Source organism: Papio anubis, chromosome 2 (genome assembly GCF_008728515.1).
Source record: "Papio anubis isolate 15944 chromosome 2, Panubis1.0, whole genome shotgun sequence".
Lineage (NCBI taxonomy): Eukaryota > Metazoa > Chordata > Mammalia > Primates > Cercopithecidae > Papio > Papio anubis.
The window spans coordinates 91780525-91793515 of NC_044977.1; the positions used below are offsets into that span (position 1 = coordinate 91780525).

At 48.8% G+C, this 12991-nt stretch overlaps 1 protein-coding gene across 1 annotated transcript in view; it reads left to right on the plus strand.

The window, feature by feature from the left end:
• The first annotated feature begins 6667 nt into the window (after nt 1-6667).
• The window catches only part of PRKAR2A (protein kinase cAMP-dependent type II regulatory subunit alpha), a 44775-nt gene continuing 38451 nt past the window's right edge, over nt 6668-12991 (plus strand). Inside the window, exons 1-2 of the mRNA XM_031662927.1 lie at nt 6668-7380; nt 7555-7613. Of these exons, the coding sequence (XP_031518787.1) occupies nt 6990-7380; nt 7555-7613 (450 nt within the window). The 5' untranslated portion in view covers nt 6668-6989. The remainder of the gene's footprint in view (nt 7381-7554; nt 7614-12991) is intronic.

Consider the following 12991-nt stretch of genomic DNA (forward strand, 5'->3'; position numbering starts at 1 on the left):
TGTATTTTTAGTAGAAACGGGGTTTCACCGTGTTAGCCAGGATGGTTTTGATTTCCTGACCTCGTGATCTGCCCACCTCAGCCTCCCAAAGTGCTGGGATTACAGGCATGAGCCACTGTGTCTGGCTGCCTTACGGTCTTTTGAGGCTGGAACCCCCTACATCTTTTCTAACCTCCTTATAAATTTATTCTCTTATTTCTTTATTCCCTTGTAACTCAATGTTTAATGGGTAGGGATTTTTTTTTTTTTTTTTTTTTTAGATGGAGTCTCCCTCTTTTGCCCAGGCCGGAGTGCAGTGGCACGATCTTGGCTCACTGCAAACTCTGCCTCCCGGGTTCAAGTGATTCTCCTACCTCAGCCTCCTGAGTAGCTGGGATTACAGGTGCACACCACCACGCCTAGCTAATTTTTGTATTTTTAGTAGAGACAGGGTTTCGCCATTTTGGCCAGGCTGGTCCTGAACTGACCTCAAGTGACCCACCCACTTCAGCCTCTCAAAGTGTTGGGATTACAGGTGTGAGCCACAATACCTGGCCTTAATTTTTGTATTTTTTGGTAGAGATGGGGTTTTACCATGTTGGCCAAGCTGGTCTCGAACTCCTGACCTCAGGTGATTTTTCTGCCTTGTCCTCCCGAAGTGCTGTGATTACAGGCATGAGCCACTGCACTCAGCCTCTGGGTAGGGATTTTGACTCCCACTTTCAGATGTGGAAGCCAAGGCTCAGACAGGGTAAACTGATCTGCAAAGGTCATTGGCAAACTGATAATAAAGTGGGGATTGTCTGGGTCTCGAGAAGAAAGACTTGTGATGCTATCAGAGGCTGTCCTGAGGCTGCTTGATCCAGGCTCCAGCAGACCTGTCTGTACCACCTAGTCCAAGCTTAGGTACCTGGCCTGTGAGTCAGATCAGGGGTGGCACAGAGTCCTGACAGGCACTGGGAAAGCCCCAGGGCCAGGTGTCCCTGAGGGGTCCCTTTTCTGCTTTCTCTGCTCTGGTAAGCATGCAGACCTGTGATTTTCTAGCCAGTTTCGCTGTGCTTTCTAGGTTCTGTCCTTGCCCTGAGGTGTCTCAGATGCAGACCCTGGCTCTACTGCAGAAACTGACGCTTTCTCAGGACATAGTGTCTCAGGCATGGGGATGGCTCACAGGTACACAAATGTGGCCTGGGAACTAACTGCTCCCTGGAGCATGGGCACTTAAGACAGATCAGATTTCCTGTACAAAAGGCAGTGGCCTCACTGAAGGAGCCACAGTAGAGGCTGAAAGACAGCTTGGGTGAGGGCAGAGAAAACATAGCTCACTTCCTCAATCTCTTTTGCCAACTAGCGGCTCATGAACACTTCTAAGGCAACATAGAAACTGTTGCTGGTAGGAACTGAGCTGGGAGTACCAAATCCGGGAGGGCCTGGCATGTAGAGGTGGTCAGGTGACCAGCAGATCCCAGGAAATGGGTGGGGGACTGGAATGGCTTAGAAAAGTAGTCCCTTGATCAAGTAAGAGGGAGGTTTTCCTGCTGGACCTGAGTCCCACAAGTATGCAGAGGGCATAAGGTATTTAAGCTGGAGGATCTGAGCCAAGAGCAGGCCTTCAGAGGAGTTCAGGGAAGTTTAGGCCCCTCCCTTCATCTCGGAGAGACAGAGAGAAATGTTTGAATAATAAACCTGTTAAGAGCACACAAAATTCATTGTTTCATTGGAAACAGCAATGGTACCCGACCCATTTTCGTTTTCACCAAGACCCGTTGTTTTTGGGCTAAACAACATGTGTCCCACCTGTGCTGCTCTTCATCCATAGTTGTAAACAACTCTGCGAATTGGCCCCATTGTGTCCATATCTGTGCCTGTGGTTGGTGATATGGCAGTTTGTGCAAGATATTGACTGCCTGCTGAATTGTGAGTAGGATTAGATTTGAGTGTAGCACCCTCAGGGTTCTGGGGCCCCCTCCTGTGTACTTCTCTTGCTTCTAAGGGTCTCTGCTGTTGGCCTTTTCCACCGTCACTTGCTCTTGGCAGCTGTATCTCAGTTACTGGCTGCCTCTGGGTTTAGTTGCCATGGTAGCCTCCAGTGGTGCAGCTGGACAGGCTTGAATGCAGGCAGGATAAATGCAGGATAAGGGTAGAAGATGCGGGGTTCAGGCTCCTGGTGTTCCCTCCTGTTACAGCACCCTTTTCTTTAGCTAGCTCAGCTGGGCATTCATGAAGGCCCTGGGGGCTCTACTTGTTACTGAAGGGTTGGCCAGAAGTGAGAGAGATGGACCCCTGCTCTGGGACCAAGTACTGGGGGAGAGTGCCAGGTTGAAACTGGAGGCTGGTTGTCCATCCTTGCTCTGAGACTAGTCTATGGAGACCCATGAGGAGCAGCTATAGGTGGCTATATGGCAGACACACCTGTGTATGGTAGCTGCACCTGACAGCAATAACTTAAGCATACTCTGAGAATGACCCTGTATGGCAGATGCACCTGAATGTGTTGGGCGTTCCAAGCGAGGACAAGCCGGAGATTCATTACTTACCCATGAGGAATATCTGAGCCCCCATTCTGTCCTGTGGATGTACAGGGGATTGAGCCCCTTTGTTTTGGGTTAAATCAAAGTTGTTAGCGGGAGGGTGTTAAGTGAAAATGCTATATATACTCCATAATTTCTGCAGGTGGGGCAGTTCTCCTATCTAGCCCACCACCACTGGACTGCTCTGTAGGTAAATTCCCCTCAATCAGCCCTAAGTCTTGTTTGCTGGCTCTGGATCTCTTTTGGCCTCTCGAACCTGGTGCCATCCCTACTGAAGTTAATAGGGGTCTGGTGGCCAGGAGTGGTGGTTCACGCCTATAATCCCAGCATTTTGGGAGGCTGAGGCTGGCGGATCGCCTGAGGTCAGGAGTTCGAGACCAGCCTGGCCAACATGGTGAAACCCCATCTGTACTAAAAATACAAAAATTAGCCAGGCGTGGTGGCGTGCACCTGTAGTCCTAGCTACTTGGGAGGCTGAGGCAGAAGAATCACTTGAACCCGGGAAGTGGAGGTTGCAGTGAGCAAAGATAGTGCCACTGCACTCCAGCCTGAGCGACAGAGCGAGACTCCATCTCAAAAAAGAAAACAAACAAAAAAAAATATGGGTCTTTCTTGGCCGGGCGTGGTGGCTCACGCCGGTAATCCCAGCACTTTGGTGAAGCTGAGGCGGGTGGATCACCTGAGGTCAGGAGTTCAAGACCAGCCTGGCCAATATGGTGAAACCCTGTCTGTACTAAAAATACAAAAATAAGCCGGGCGTGGTGGCGCACACCTATAATCCCAGCTACTTGGGAGATTGAGACACGAGAATCACTTGAACCCGGGAGACGGAGGTTGCAGTGAGCCAAGATCGCATCACTGCACTCCAGCCTGGGCAACAGAGTAAGACTGTGTCTCAGAAAAAAAGCAAACAAGCAAACAAAAAAACCAAACAAAAAAAAAATGGCCAGGCGCAGTGGCTCATGCCTGTAATCCCAGCACTTTGGTAGGCTAAGGCGGGCAGATCCCAAGGTTAGGAGTTTGAGACTATCCTGGCCAACATGGAAAACCCCATCTCTACTGAAAATACAAAAATTAACTGAGCATGGTGGCGGGTGCCTATAATCCCAGCTACTCGGGAGGCTGAGGCAGGAGAATTGCTTGAACCCAGGAGGTGGAGGTTGCAGTGAGCTGAGATTGTGCCATTGCACTCCATCCTGGGTGACAAGAGGAAGACTCCATGTCAAAAATAAATAAATAAATAAATAAAGGCCAGGCACGGTGGCTCACGCCTGTAATCCCAGCACTTTGGGAGGCTGAGGTGGGTGGATCATGATGTCAAGAGATTGAGACCATCCTGGCCAACATGGAGAAACCCCATCTCTACTAAAAATACAAAAAAACTTGCTGGGTGTGGTGGTGCATGTCTGTAGTCCCAGCTACTCGGGAGGCTGAGACAGGAGAATTGCTTGAACCCGGGAGGCAGAGGTTGCAGTGAGCAGAGATTGCGCCATTGCACTTCAGCCTGGGCGACAGAGTGAGACTCCTCTCAAAAAAAAAAAAAAAGGTGGGGGGGTCTGGCACAACAGTAGCCCTCATTCCTCCAGGATGCCTTTGAATGCTCTGCTGGATGGGTGTTTGCTGAGCCATGGGGCATCTGAGAACAAGGCAGCCTGACTGGCCTGCTTCAGGCAGAGGCCAGTAGGGATTCCTTGGAACCACCTGGAAAACCCACCCATACTCAACTGTTGTCAGCCCTGGAGTGGTCTTTCTGTCCAGGCCACTCCTGGAGAGTTATGTTTTGTTTTTTTTGAAATGGAGTCTCACTCTGTCACCCAGGCTGGTGTCCAGTGGCGAGATCTTGGCTCACTGCAGCCTCTGCCTCCCAGGTTCCAGCAATTCTCCTGCTTTAGCCTCCTGAGTAACTGGGATTACAGGCGCCTGCCACCACGACCAGTTAATTTTTGTATTTTTAGTAGAGATGGGGTTTCACCATGTTGGCCAGGCTGGTCTTGAACTCCCGACCTCATGTTCTGCCCACCTCGGCCTCCCAAAGTGCTGGGATTACAAGCGTGAGCCACCGCGCCTGGCCTCTCTCCTCTATTTTGTAATCGAGGTCTAAGTCTTAACTGTACAGGTGCCAGTCTGCCTTTAAAACATATAAAACCAGCCAGGCCTGGTGGCTCACGCCTGTAATCCCAGGACTTTGGGAGGCTGAGGCAGGTGGATCACGAGGTCAGGAGTTCAAGACCAGCCTGGCCAACATGGTGAAACCCCATCTCTACTAAAAATACAAAAATTAGCCAGGCGTGGTGGCATGAACTTGTAATCCCAGCTACTCAGGAGGCTGAGGCACGAGAGTTGCTTGAACTCGGGAGGCACAGGTTGCAGTGAGCCGAGATTATGCCATTGCACTCCAGCCTGGGCGACAGAGCAAGACTCTTGTCTTAAAAAAATAAAAAATAAAAAAAATTATATATATATCACCTGACAATATGGGTAAACTAGGGAACAGAGTTGTGAATTTGCCTTTCCAAAGGGTTGGCTATTGGATTGCTTGAAGAGGGGCAGATCCCCAGGTGTGGTGGTACCATGGAAGTCACACCTAGGTTTTCTGGATATTGCTGTCAAGGCTGATCCCTGGAAGACTTGGGTCAGTCTACCCAAAAGCAGAGAAGAGGTGAGGGAAACTACCCCTCCAGCTCCACTTTGCCTGTCCTTAGTGAGGTCTTCATATTCTGAGAGCAGAAGCATAGCTTTAAAACAAGGGGTCCCAGCTGAGACTATGAGGTCAGGAGAGCAGTTTCATTGACTCTGCTTGCTGTGTCAAGATTTACCATTTAGTCAGTAGACCTTCTCCAAGAGTATGCAATAAGGACTGGGCAGGAAAAAAGTTGGAGACTGCTTCTCCCCTCACAAAGTTGATGATCCAAGGTTCTTCCCAGGGGTTAAGAAACTTGTCCAGGGAGACACTGCTGTTTATAATCACAGGCCTGCTTAGCCTAGAGCCTGGGCTGGCCTCTTCATCAGCGGGGATGAGGTGCTCCTTGCTCCCAGCTGCTCAGCTCCCAGTAGCATTGAGCTCCTGGGTGTGTGCCAAGCCTATATGGGAGGTGTTAGGGAGGATTTTAATTAATACTGGGTAATTACCATGTGGTGTTTAAGCATCCCAAATGCCCTTCAGGTTCCCAAACCTACAGCTACTCTCTTCCTGGCTGGGCCTGGAAAGGAGAGGGGGGACTCTGCCCTATGCCCAGTGGGCCTTTGGTTAGCATGTAGGCTGTGGCCTGGACATCCCAGGAAGGTCTCCACCTTTTTCAAAACCCTTCCAGTTTGGTAGGAGGAGGAGGGCAATTTGGGAAATAGTCTGGCCTCTACAGTTCACCTATACCATCTTCCTAGGGGCAAAGGATAACAATGCCTGTGGTCTGCTCAACTTCATCAAGCAGTGTTGGCCTAGGGCCCAGTGTAGAATGTGGGGAGAGGAGTGGGCAGACCTAGATCTGAGGACCCTGGTCAAAGTGCTCCAGGAAGAACAGGCACAGAGGTCTTTGCTGCTTTTGGCCTTATTTCCCTTTCTCACTGTACACATTTGGCAGACTGAACTCTTTCAAATTTATTTTTCTGCCTGTGGCTCTCAAATTATGATCTCTTTCAAACGCTTACTTCCTACAAGGCCTTCCCTGTGTGACATCTCAGAGACCTGCCAGACTCCTGAGTTATTCCACCATTCCACCTGGCAGCCCAGGTGGTCCTGACTCCACCAGGCCTTTGCTCTTGTTGTATGTTCAGATGGCTTTCCTCCAGATCTTCCCCTGGGCGGGTTCTGCTCAGACCTCGCGTCCAGCTTGAATGTCACTCCCGAAAGTGAGCCCTCTCTTGCCCTTCATCACAGAAGAACCACACTGAGGTGCTCGTATGTTTCTGCTTCTCGCTGTGTCTCTGGTGCTAAGTGCCGGCCAAAAGGAGGCTCTTGGCATCAGCTGAAAGAATAATGTAAAGGTCTTCAGGACCAGGCGAGAGGCACTAATCGGTCCCCTTCATGGGTAGACCATTCATTACCTAATTCCCCGGATTCCCGCCATGAGCCGGCATCAGGAACCGTCCACTGTCTCGACCCCCCGACAGCCTGAGGGGCGTGTCACCTAGTGGCGCAAGCGCACTGAGGGCCGATGCTACGCGGGGACGCGCACGCCCGCGGTCGCGTGCGTCACAACCAGGACGCCTGCCCCGCCGGTCCAGCTCGCCTCCCCGTCGGTCCCCGCGGCGGCGGCGGCAGCTGCCCAGTGACAGCGGCGGCGGTGCCAGGCCGGCCGTGGTAGCGTAGGGTTGCGCGGCCTGGAATCTCAGAGACGGCCAAAGAGCGGCGCGACGTGAGGAAGGCCGAGCCGGGGCCGCGCGGGAAGAGACCTCGCGGGCGCGGAGCGAAAGGCCGGCGTGAGTGAGCGCGGAGACAGTGGCCGCCGGCGGCCCAACCCGTCTATCCCCTCGGCCGCCGCCGGCATGAGCCACATCCAGATCCCGCCGGGGCTCACGGAGCTGCTGCAGGGCTACACGGTGGAGGTGCTGCGACAGCAGCCGCCTGACCTCGTCGAATTCGCTGTGGACTACTTTACCCGCCTGCGCGAGGCCCGCGCCCCAGCTTCAGTCCTGCCCGCCGCCACCCCACGCCAGAGCCCGGGCCACCCCCCGCCAGAACCCGGCCCGGACCGTGTCGCCGACGCCAAAGGGGACAGCGAGTCGGAGGAGGACGAGGACTTGGAAGGTAGGCTGTGGGCGGGGCCCTGGGGAGTGGTGCAGGAGGTCTCGAGGGGTGGCAGGGAGCCGGGTGTCGCGCCGGGGCCAAGCCGACCGCAGGCTGGGATTGGGAGCTCTGTAGCCGCGTTTCTAGCGTTTTCCTGAGACACCGCCGTGAGCCCGCGTGCGCCACTTCCAAATTGAGCTCCGCGGTCCTGCGAGCCCTAGAGCGCACCGAGTGATTTGTCAGATTCAGCCTTGAAGGAAACTTGCGCGCTGTCGGCCCTACCAGAGAGAGGATCCCTCACCTTTGCTTGAGATCCTTCACCAGGTTTGACTCCGAAGACAAGAGCGTTCACATCCAGTGACTCGTGTTTAATTGAAAGGACAGTAAGTTTGTTTGGAAATAATAATTTTTTTTGAAAAGTTACTGTGAAAACTTTTAAGCATAGACAGAAGAGGAAAGGTGAGATGAATCCCTATATGCCATCACCTACATTTAACAGTTGTATTTGTCACAAAGTTTCATCCATACCCTTTTTTCTTCGCCGAAGTGTATTAAAGCAAATCTCTCAGGTCATTTCATCTCTGCTTGCTTGAGTTTGTATTTCTTCAAACATGGTCCCTCGGAATATTCCTGTTTTTAAAAATTTGGCCAAAACGATTGAATCAAATTTGGTGAGAGTAAGTAATTATCTTGCCGGCTGTGGCAGTGGGTTCCTATAGTCCCAGCTACTCTGGAGGCTGAGGAGGAAATATCGCGTGAGTCCAAGAGTTCGAGACCAGCCTGGGCAAAATAGACACCCTATGTCATTTTTAAAAAGGAAAAACCCGGCCGGGCGTGGTGGGTCACGCCTGTAATCCCAGCACTTTGGGAGGCCGAAGCGGGTGGATCACCTGAGGTCAGGAGTTCGAGACCAGCCTGGCCAACAGGGCGAAACCCCATCTCTACTAAAAATACAAAAATTAGTCGGGCGTTGTCGTGGACGCCTGTAGTCCCACCTACTTGGGAGGCTGAGGTGGGGAGAATCGCTTGCACCTGGGAGGCGGAGGTTGCAGTGAGCCAAGATCATGCCACTGTACTCCATCCTGGGCCGCAGAGCCAACTCCGTCTCAAAAAAAAAGAAAAAGGAAAAACCCAATAGTTATCTTCTTGTTTAGTGGGTGGGTTGTAGCTTTAAAGGAAAGGATCCCAGCAGAGACTGAGATCAGGAGAGCAGCTTCACTGGCTCTGCTTGCTGTGTTGAGATTTATCATTTAGTAATAGTAAACCTTCTCCAAGAGTATGCAATAAGGACCGAGCAGAAAACAAGTTAGAGACTGTCCCTCCCTCACTGATTTGGTGATCCAAGATCATCACACCTTTTTTTTTTTTTTTTTTTTAAAGTCAGGATCTCGCTCTGTCACGCAGGCTGGGGTGTAGTGGCACAATCAGGGCTCACTGCAACCCCGACCTCCCAAGCTCAATGTATCCTCCCACCTGGGCCTCTCAAGTAGCTGGGATTACCTGGTGTGCCACCATGCCTGACTAATTTTGAGTTTTTATAGAGACGGGTCTCCCTGTGTTGCCCAGGCTGGTCTTGAACTCTTGCCCTCAAGTAATCCTCCTGCCGGCCGGGCGCGGTGGCTCAAGCCTGTAATCCCAGCACTTTGGGAGGCCGAGGCGGGCGGATCACGAGGTCAGGAGATCGAGACCATCCTGGCTAACACAGTGAAACCCCGTCTCTACTAAAAATACAAAAACTTAGCCGGGCGAGGTGGCAGGCGCCTGTAGTCCCAGCTACTTGGGAGGCTGAGGCAGGAGAATGGCGTGAACCCGGGAGGTGGAGCTTGCAGTGAGCTGAGATCCGGCCACTGCACTCCAGCCTGGGTGGACGGGGGAGGCCCCCAACAAAAAAAAAAAAAAAAAAAAAAAAAAGTAATCCTCCTGCCTTGGCCTCCCAAAGTGCTGGGATTACAGGCATGAGCTACTGCTCCTGGCCAAAATAACACTTTCTACATCTGATCTAAGCAAGAGTGTTAAGAAGCAATTACAATTTCCTTGGTTGCTTCAACATATGCTTTGTCAATTTAACAGTAGAATTAGCCTACTTTTGAACAACTAAAATTGAACAAAACCATTTGAGAGGCCAAGTTAGGATCTTAGTGTTATTAGATCAGACACACACACAACTAGTCTGAGTTGTATCTGGTCTGGCCCAGTATTCAAGTCACGGCTGGCAAGGAGTTAATTAACAGTCATTGCTGTGGGAGGTTACAAGCTTCAGTGCACTGGACAATCTCCCTAAGTGTATTCATGCTAAAAGAGTAACAAGGGCTCTTCTGGGTTTCCGTTGATTTATTGCACATTACATCATGGGTTTTAGGGAAATTAGAAATTATTTTCTAAACTCTGCCACAGGTTTGCTTTGTGGTCTTGGACAAGTTGTCAAACATGTTTGGTCTCAGATTTTCTTATCTTTAAAATGAGGACAGTGACAACAATCTACCAGGGACAAATGTGTTTTTAAAAGCTTTATTTCAAGTTTGTTTCACTGTCATCTCTGTAAATCACAAAGCAATAATCTGCTTTGAGACAATTTTTATTTATACAACACTTTAGGATTTTAGAAATTAGCCTCAGATAAGTAAAAGTTTACAAGTTTTTGTATTATATCTTCATTCTTTGCCATCTTTGATATCTTTTTCAAAATTGAGTTGACCTAAAATCTACTCTTTTATTGGTATTTAAGTATTTTTGGTGTCTCAAGTGGCTGCGCTACATAATTATAGAAATTACTACAAGGTGGGCCGGGGTGGTGGCTCAAGCCTGTAATCCCAGCACTTTGGGAGGCCGAGACGGGAGGATCACGAGGTCAGGAGATCGACACCATCCTGGCTAACATGGTGAAACCCCGTCTCTACTAAAAAAAAATGCAAAAAACTAGCCGGGCGAGGTGGTGGGCGCCTGTAGTCCCAGCTACTCGGGAGGCTGAGGCCAGAGAATGGCGTGAACCCGGGAGGCGGAGCTTGCAGTGAGCTGAGATCCGGCCACTGCACTCCAGCTGGGCGACAGAGTGAGACTGTCTCAAAAAAAAAAAAAAAAAAAAAAAAATTACTACAAGGTGGATTTCTATTTACAAATAATAGATGAAAAACACATTGCATACAATGAGATACTTCATACCTGTTAGGATGGCTGATACTAAAAACAGAAAATAGCCAAGATGTGGAGAAGTTGGAACCCTTGTGCATTTCTCATGGGAATGTAAAATGGTCCAGCTGCTGTGGAAAACAATTTGGTGGTTCCTCAAAAAGTAGTTAAAGATAAAATTATTGTAGATAGAGTAATTTCACTCCTAGGTATATAACCAAAATATCTTTTTTTTTTTTTTTTTTTGAGACAGAGTCTTGTTCTGTCGTCCAGGCTGGAGTGCAATGGTGGGATCTCGGTTCACTGCAACCTCTGCCTCCTGGTTCAAGCAGTTCTCCCACCTCAGCCTTCCGAGTATCTCGGATTACAGGCATGCGCCACCACACTTGGGTAATTTTTTGTATTTTTAGTAGAGACGGTGTTTCACCATATTGGCCAGACTGGTCTCAAACTCCTGACCTTGTGATATGCCCGCCTTGGCCTCCCAAAGTGCTGGGATTACAGGTGTGAGCCAAATTTTAAGCAGGGAGTTAAACAGATAGTTATACTCCAGTGCTCATTGCAGCATTATTTACAGTAGTCAAAAGGTGAAAACATGGCACACGCCAGTAATCCCAGCACTTTGCGGGGCTGAGGCGGGCGGATCATCTGAGGTCAGGAGTTTGAGACCAGCCTGTCCTACCTGGTAAAACCCCATCTCTACTAAATACAAAAAAAAAAAAAAAAAAAAAATCAGCTGGGTGTGGTGGCGGGTGCCTGTAATCCCAGCTACTCGGGAGGCTGAGGCAGGAGAATCGTTTGAACCCAGGAGGTGGAGGTTTCAGTGAGCCAAGATCGCACCATTGCACTCCAGCCTGGGTAACAAGAGTGAAACTCTGTCTTAAAAAAAAAAGGTGAAAACAAACTAGGTATCCATCAATAAATGAATGGATAAACAAAATATGGTATATACATACGTAAGATGGAGTGTTGCTTTGTCTTCCAGGCTGGAGTGCAGTGGTGTGATCCTGCTCACTACAACCTCCACCTCCTGGGTTCAAGCAGTTCCCTTGCCTCAGCCTCTGGAGTAGCTGGGATTACAGGCGTGTGCCACCATGCCCGGCTAGTTTTTGTATTTTTAGTAGAGACGGGGTTTCACCATGTTAGCCAGGCTGATCTCAAACTCCCGACCTCAGGTGATCCGTCTGTCCCGCCTCAGCTTTCCAAAGTGCTGGGATTACAAGCGTGAGCCACTGTACCTGACCATCCTTAAGAAGGAATGAAATTTTTATTCATGCTACAGCATTGAAAATATTATCCTAAATGAAATGAGCCAGATATAAAAGGACAAATATTGTATGATTCCACTTACAGAAGGTAACCGTAATAGCTAAATTCACAGGGATGGAAAGTAGAAGAGAGCTAACCAGGGACTTGGGGGAAGGTGTAATAGGGTGTTATTGTTTAACAGGTGCAGAGTTTCAGTTTGGGATGATGAAAAAGTTCTGAAGTTGGATAATGGTGATGGTTGCACAATATATGTACTTAATGACACTGAATTGTACACTTAAAATGGTGAAATGGCACATTTTATGTTATGTATATCTTACCACAATTTAAATTTAAAAAGGAAGGAAAAATGAATTGTATACCTAATGGCATTAGAATAACTCTACACTACTGAAATTAGAAATAGGATATGTTTCAACACCAGAGCCAATAAAAAAAAGGAAAGAACAAGAAGTATCATATGTAATGTTATAACTGTATATAGCAAGGAAGCTTTGCTTAGTAAGGTCCTTGTGACTAACCACCAATTCAGTTTATAAAATTGTATCCTATTGGAGTCAAAAAACTTACTAGCTGTTATTTTAATAACAGCTTTAATATCAAACAGGACATAACTTCAAAGTATAAAGTGTTATAATGAGTATTTAATGTTGAGAAATACTTGAAGAGTATGAACTTATTAATAAGTTACTCTAGCTGCACATAAACAATAAATTGACATTCAGAATTGTTTCATTTCTGGAATTACCATAAAGCATTTATACTTGCGGGTCTCTTAGCATTTTTTTTTTTTTTTTTGGTAACAGCTTTATGGAGATATACTTCACATACAAATCAACTATTTAGAGTGTGTAATTGGTTTTTCATATCTGTGCACAGCCATCATCATCATTTTTTTTTTTTTTTTGAGACGGAATTTTTCTCTTGTTGTCCAGGCTGGAATACAATGATGCGATCTCAGCTCACTGCAACCTCTGCCTCCCGGGTCGAAGCCATTCTCCTGCCTCACCCTCCTGAGTAACCAGGATTAGAGGCACGTGCCACCACGCCTGGCTAATTTTTGTATTTTTAGTAGAGATGGGGTTTCACCATGTTGGGCAGGCTGGTCTTAAACTCCTGATCTCAGGTGATCAGTCTGCCTTGGCCTCCCAAAGTGTTGGGATTACAGGCATGAGCCACTGCACTTAGCCAACCATAACCATTTTTTTTTTTTTCCGAGATGGAGTCTTGCTTTGTTACCCAGGCTGGAGTGCGGTGGCGCGATCTCCGCTCACTGCAAGCTCCGCCTCCCGGGTTCACACCATCCTCCTGCCTCAGCCTCCCGAGTAGCTGGGACTACAGGCACCCGCCACCATGCCCGGCTAAT